Genomic DNA, 6917 nt, shown 5'->3' on the forward strand with positions numbered 1-6917 from the left:
GCTTGGAAAGAGAATCAATAGCACTGCACACTCAGCTCTCCCCCCCGCCGCTGCCTTTGTTGCACAACTGATGCTCTCACAAGCCACTTCTCACTTGTGTGAGCAAGCTGTATTTCCATCTAGCTTCCATCAGGAGAAAGACACCCCCACGCTGGACATCTTTCCAGATACAAAGGAAAAGCTTAGCACTACCTGGCTTACCAGAAGCAAGAAACAGGAGTCTCACACCAAGGCACAAGCTGCTGAGGTATCAAAATGGCTTCAGTTACTACAGCACAAAAAAACTCATTACCCATTAACAACATTTTCTCAGGGCAAAACTAGCACATTTTCATTGTTCCCTACTGAGCCTAGACCAAACATTTAAAGGACTTGACCAAGGCAGCCCTGAAGTCTGATGCAGAGCACAGACTTGAGACAGATCTCTGATCCTTGGTGCAGTCCCTTAAGATCCCAAAGTCTTTGCGCTGACCAGAAGACACATTTAAGAGCCCAGTCAGCTTTGGCTGGAGCAGAGCGGGTTTGATACATGAGGAGTATGCTTTGTTTCTTTTGAAGGGTGAAGAGGAAGCTCGAAAGTCACAAGCATGGTTAACAACATATCCAGATTCTTGGGATACTCTTTTCTTAAAGGGCTTTTGGTTAAGAAGATCCACTTTCCTGCAGAGGCCTACTGCTGCCAGATTTATAGAGGAAAGCTAGAAACCCATAAAACTCTGAAATGTTTGACAGTCATGGAACAAGATGTATCTCAATTTTTTACTTTCAGGTTTTTGAAAAATCCTTACTGGTAATGTGCAAACTCCTAGAGATGCTAATACCACAGTTGAGCACTAAATCACAATATTTGCCATCTAAAGGGTCCAGTCCAGGAACAGTTACAGTCTCACAACTTCCTCTGAAAGCAAAGTAAGAACATGGATATAACCTAAGGGCCATAATCTTTTCGTTTAGTTTATATTCTTACAAATTGCAAGATACTTCTGTTACTTCATTCCCACAAGCCAGTTCTGCTTCATTCTGGTTTCTAGGAGCAAAAAGAGGGCTAGAAGGGAAAACCTAGTCCCATCTGCACAGACTTGGCTGTGATCTTAGCTATACATCTAAGACAAACAGTCACACAGCTGTCATCACATCTGGGGTGACCAAAAGACATCTCTCTCACTCTGAAGCAGCTCCATTCTGTTTCCAGGCACTCACATAATATACTTTTAAGTAACAAGAGCTCCACCATGGACCGTGTGCAACTTCCACTGCTCCCCAGAACCACCCAGCTTTATGGCCCAGCCAGCAATTTTCTACTGGAAGGTGTATATGCAAATATACAGTCGCCTGCCATACAGTAAATGCCAGGTGCCACAGCTAGCACCTGACCAACAATGCTAGTGGAAAAGAAACAAATCATTGTTTTCCTGTCAAGTTTGATCCCATTTAAAGGGTTTAGTACCTCCTTTAGTCAGCTTGTAACAGTTCCAGTTACAAGGATGGGGATTTTCTACCCTTCACTAGCTTTTTTTTTTTTTGGGTGCTAATGCCTCCATTCAGTAAAAAACATTTTTCTTTGAATTACCTGCCAGGAGGTTGTTTCTTGGCAGGGCTGAGCTATTTCTTTAGCCCAACACAGGCTTGTGTATATGAATGTAGATAAATACCTAAATATGTCCATATTGCTCTTTTAGTATTGGACTTGCCATAACTGATTATCTGCATAGAAAAATGGGTGGTGAAATATTCTTGGCTGCTTCTTCAACTGTTCCCTTTCCATCTGCTACTGACTGCTGTCGGAAAAATTAGTGGACTAGACAGACCTTTGCCCTGACCTGAAACAACCCTAAACCTATAGAAACCAGGACTCATGAAAGCATTCTATTTTGAGCACTGTTTTTATACATAGGGCAAACAACAACAAAACCCACAGAAAGAGAAATACTAAGTGGGATATTGAAGAAAGTCAGTCCTCATTAAAAAAAATAAAAATGGAATCAGTTTAGTTAATATGTACTACTCTGAGGGACAAAGAATGAAGGAAAGAAAAGCTACTTCATTATTAAATCCACTATAATTTCTGTATTTCCACAAGTTTTTCCATACACTTCATCTCAGAGCTCGGATACTATTTCTGTAAATTAGCCCATAAAAAGGAAAACTAAACGTAGTACAAAGTATGCCCACGATCATAGCTACAAAATATGGATTTCCTCTAAAAGTGAGGAGATACCCTGTAACACAAGTACCCTTCACAATCACAGAGGTGATTTTGAGAGGTGTTCAGCTGGCATGTACTCAGTGCTCAGAGGCCTGCCAATTACCTTTACTAGCATCTACACAGCAAAGTTATTCTCTGAGCATATTTCACATTATCCTTGGATCTCTTTGCATTTATACATTTCAGGTAGCCTAACAACTGTTCCTTGGGCAAAGAAGCTAAAAAACACAGACACTCAGCAGCAGGTTCAAAGTTAATCAGAAAGTCAATGATTAGGTCAACTATATAAGAAAAAGTTAATTAAATTGCTCCCAGATAATCTTTAATTTTCATACACAAGTAAACACTAAAAAGCCTGCCTAAGTAGTATTGGGAAATTTCTCCTTTGTCTCTGCAATTCTGTTGGACTTCAACCCCACATATACTGTGCTGAAATCATAAGCATTTTAAGGGCTAAAATTCAACATTTGTTTTAAATTGATCAACCTAGATCTTGGATCATTTAGTTCAATAACCTTAAGCATTAGGAATAAGCATATATTTCAGATTACATTCCTCTATCCCTCTTGGCTCAGACCTTCAGAAAAAAACATGTATATAATAGATCTGTGACAGGGAAAAAAAGTAGAATTGTAACAAGGTGTTGCTTTTTTTTTTAAGCAGCCCCTGGGACAGTAGAATTTACACATAGTTACAGTCAAAAGAGGATCAGCTTGCGCAGTAAAAACACACAAAATGACATATTAACGATTATTAAGCACCTGACTATACTGTAGTGTTACACCTGTAAATACTAATGCAGAATTTTTGCATAAAGTTAATAGTGGAAGTTAGGACATCTTAAAATTAAGAACTATAGTTAAAATACCTTGGACTTTTTCCCTTTTATTGTTATTTAACAAAAGAGTACTTATTATTTTAATAGGATTCTGCAACATGATAAATGCTTTTCTTCTTTAAAAAAAAGATGAAAAGGGCACATCTAACGAAAATCAAGTTGTCTGTTGCACTAGCTTTATCTTTGTGTTCCATCAGAGCCTTTCAAGCAGAACTGAAGACGTTTTATTTTTAATTACTTGTAGCTGAATACTTTTTTCATTACACTTAGACACCATACAGAATAGCAACCTCAAGATGGCGATGTTTCGCACTTTTTAGAAGCTAGGCTGATAGCTGGTGTTACTGAAACGTCGTGCTTTATTCTGAAGGCAGAGGGGAATTTATCGTTGAGTACATTATGGTGTAGCTACCCCACAGAAATTTTTGCATCCCTCTCTGATAAAGGTACTTAACTGCTATTAGCAAGTCTTGCACCTTATAGTAAAAGAAAAACTTCAACTAGAAAAGTTGTATTATTTCCAATTAATAGATTTCTGAAGTGCTTGCTTTCTCTTCACAACCTCAAGTCTAAAAAGAAATCCTGATTTCTTATTAGATAACAGCAAGATAAACAAATTCACGAACACTCTAAAATGTAGCATGATGTGTCTACAGCTTTTGTAGAGATTTCTTCTATTGCTTTTGTCCCTTTGCACCACCATGAAGAGCTGCAGCCCTAAATGAACTTTAGCTGCATTACGTTGTGAGCAAAGCAGCACTTTTTTTATCTGATGCTGTAGGAAAGAGGTCTTTATGGTAGACTAGCATTTCTATAACACACAGTTGCAAAGCCTTCCAAGAAAAAAAAAAAAAGGAAATAGATATTGGATATTGAAGAGAAAAGATAATTACTAAATCTAGGAGGAGAGAAGTGTTCCTGTGAACACCTCCAAGGCATGGGCAGATCAGACTTGAAGAGCTCTGCAGAGAAGGAAGATCAAAATAAACCCCAACATTTAGCCCTTTGCACAGCCTGGAAAACACTCTCATGCTTCTCCAGCAAGCCCCAGGGCCCCCTGCAAAGTGAGAAAGAGCAAAGAGCTTCCAGCCACAGCCAGAGGCAGCTGGCTGAGGAAACACCTCATTTAGAAGTAGAGGCTTGCCCAAGTATTTTTCAGACATGAGCAGAGAAGTAACCCTGGCTGCAGGGAACAAGAAGAGCAGACCCTGTCCCACAGTGGCTAGGTGCACAGCTTTGCCAAAACACCAGTCTCGTATTATGGCAGTAGTGACCAATCCAAAAGCCAAGAAGCATGAGTGAATACTAGTAACCACTCACTCCTCAAGTAGTAAAGAGGGACAAAGCTAAATGCCTTCAGCACCAGAGTGAGGGGAAAAATCCTTCTTTTCTGTTACCCACCATGACAAAGCTTTAAATTAGTGCAAAAATAACATTAAGAAGAACAGACATCTGGCAGTAATGTCTCCTCTTTTTTCCTAAAAAAGTTTTGTTGGTTTACTTTTGTTTTTAACATTTGCAAGCTATGCATTTTAATATTGTAATAGTAAAGATTTGAAAGTAACTTTAAAAAGCTTCCACTAAATCAAAAAACAACAGTTGACTACAGGTATAAAACTGAACTCATCACATCTGAGCTGCAGGGGACCCACTGACCATAATAAAAAGCACAAAATTACACAGTAGCAGAGTGAAGTCCCAGGTTGAGAACAGTTCACCAAACCCACTCAGTTAGATGTTTTTAATCCACTCACTTATCTGCAGTAACCAGGTGTACATCTGGTGCTTGGCCAGAAGGAAGGGAAGAGATTGGATAGCTTTGGATATGTGAACTGACATTATAGACAGCCCCTCAAGCAAGCTTTCATCAGCTAAGTAAGCATAGGAATAGTTAATTGTGAGATGATTTTTATTTTAAAAGGAAATAGAAATTTAAATATTTTTCAATGCTGCTCCTCTTGGTTATTCCATGACTGAAGCCTTCTCACAGTCATCCTTCCAGTGTGTGGACATCCCTTTACAAATTGGTCAGCCCCAGACTGGATCCAGCAGTCCGGCTGCTATCTTACCAGTAGATGGAGATAACGGCCTCCCCGATCTGCTTGGGCATGCTCTTTCTGATGCAGCCTGAATGCTATTTGCCTCATCTGCCACGAGAGCAAACTGTTACATAGCTTCTTGTCACCAGAACTGATACTCAGCTTGCAGAGAGCGGAACAGATCCGTCTTTCCTGAAGAAGAGCCAAGAAGTAGGTGGGCGTGAGTTGTGGCTTACTCTGAGGCACAATTTGCATGCGTTTCCCATGCAGCCTACCACCAGCACTGGGTGGTGCCTGGCCCAAAAACTCTGCTGGGCATATTTAAAAGTCATCTTCCTACATACCCGTAGTGATACCTCATAGCTTCTTCATATACTGAGGGAAGGCAGGCAGTCAGCTGCTCAGCAAGCAGGCCAGAGTTCAATTTGCCCAGCTCCTATAAGCTCTTGAAATACTGCCTTGTGGTTAGTAAGCTCGTGCCAACAGAACCAGATCCTGTTTGCTCTTTACTGCAAGGCATTTCCCAAACCTCTTGGCCAAATGCTCTTTCTTCCGTCCCCTTTGCTTCATACCCCAGCTGACTGTCATTCCCTGGGACCCAAACATTCACCACATAAAAACCCAACATGCTACATCTAATCTCTCTCAATGCCTCTGTCAAGGCAAGTGCTGCCTTTCCAGCTGACTAATTTCACTGACTAATTAAGCATGGAGACACAACAGATTGCCAGCACTGAATGGTGGCTGCAGCATCTATCACTCCAGCAGGATTCAATCTAATGAGCTAAAAGCAACACTGTGAGAGCCCAAAACAGCTTGCTCATGGAACGGAAAACCTATTGTTTTCCATGCTCTAAAATTCCCCAACTTAAAAAAGAGAAAAACAAAACAAACCCTGCCTTCTACAGCCTTTAAAACAATAATTATGAATTACCAAGAGAAAAAACACCTGTTCTACTTCAGTCATTAATGTTCTGTATCACACCTTTCAGTTTCTTTCTGGGCATTAAAGCTCCCAAGGTCCTTCAGAAGTAGTTAAAAAGTACACGGCCAGCCTAAGTCCCATCTGCTTAAAAAAAAAAAAAAAACAAAACCACATTTCATCTGCTGTTTCAATCAGGGATAAAGTTTCCTTTCCTCCTTCATGCATGCTTGGCTTCCTTTGTGCATGTGTATTTTGTATGTTTGATAGAGCATTCTTTTTCCTGTTGACTAAGCAGTTCACATAGAAACTTTATGCAAAAATTGGGAATGGTAAGATATTATTTGTACAGTTTCTTACCTTCTGCAGTGACCTAGACCATTGCAAAGACTCTGAGAAACAGGGCAGAATCTAAATGACATGATTTCACATGGTGCATCTGGTTACACAGAACATAAGGCAACTAGACCAAAAAAGGAAAGGGAAATAACCCAGGGACAAAGATGCTATAAATCAAAGCAACTGCACAGCTCCATGCTCACTCTTACTCCAACTAGATCTGTATTTGAGGTTAGTTTCTCCCCTCACAGTGAGAAAAAGTCTGCTAAACAGCACTGCAAATAGTGCTAGTTATGTTTATTGAGGACATCAAGGTTGTAATTAGCAATACTTGCCCTGACCAGATCAGTACTTCTGAACATGTTTGGGACAATAATCTCATCAGAGCAGACATTAGTTCTAATGAAAGCGTTTTCAGACTGAAGAAGGAAGGAAGAAATCCAATTACCCTATTTGGCATAGACTAACTTGAATAGAAATTACTGTAAGTAAATAGAGTTACAACCTAAATGTAAAGAGAAACACCACTGATACTTACAGAATATAAAATGGAAGTATCACTAAGTACTGAAA

The 6917-nt window shown here is 39.9% G+C and overlaps 1 protein-coding gene across 6 annotated transcripts in view; it reads right to left on the minus strand.

The window, feature by feature from the left end:
- Positions 1–5356, minus strand: part of TUB (TUB bipartite transcription factor) — a 135343-nt gene extending 129987 nt beyond the window's left edge. For 2 of the 6 annotated variants that reach the window (XM_050710870.1, XM_050710868.1), the window contains exon 1: positions 5114–5356. In XM_050710870.1, coding sequence (XP_050566827.1) covers positions 5114–5154 — 41 coding nt within the window. In that variant the 5' untranslated portion in view covers positions 5155–5356. The remainder of the gene's footprint in view (positions 1–5113) is intronic. The other 4 variants (XM_050710871.1, XM_050710872.1, XM_050710873.1 and 1 more) reach the window with 3 other exon arrangements.
- Between the last annotated feature and the right edge of the window lie 1561 nt (positions 5357–6917).

This window comes from Cygnus atratus, chromosome 5 (assembly GCF_013377495.2).
Source record: "Cygnus atratus isolate AKBS03 ecotype Queensland, Australia chromosome 5, CAtr_DNAZoo_HiC_assembly, whole genome shotgun sequence".
NCBI classification, from domain to species: domain Eukaryota; kingdom Metazoa; phylum Chordata; class Aves; order Anseriformes; family Anatidae; genus Cygnus; species Cygnus atratus.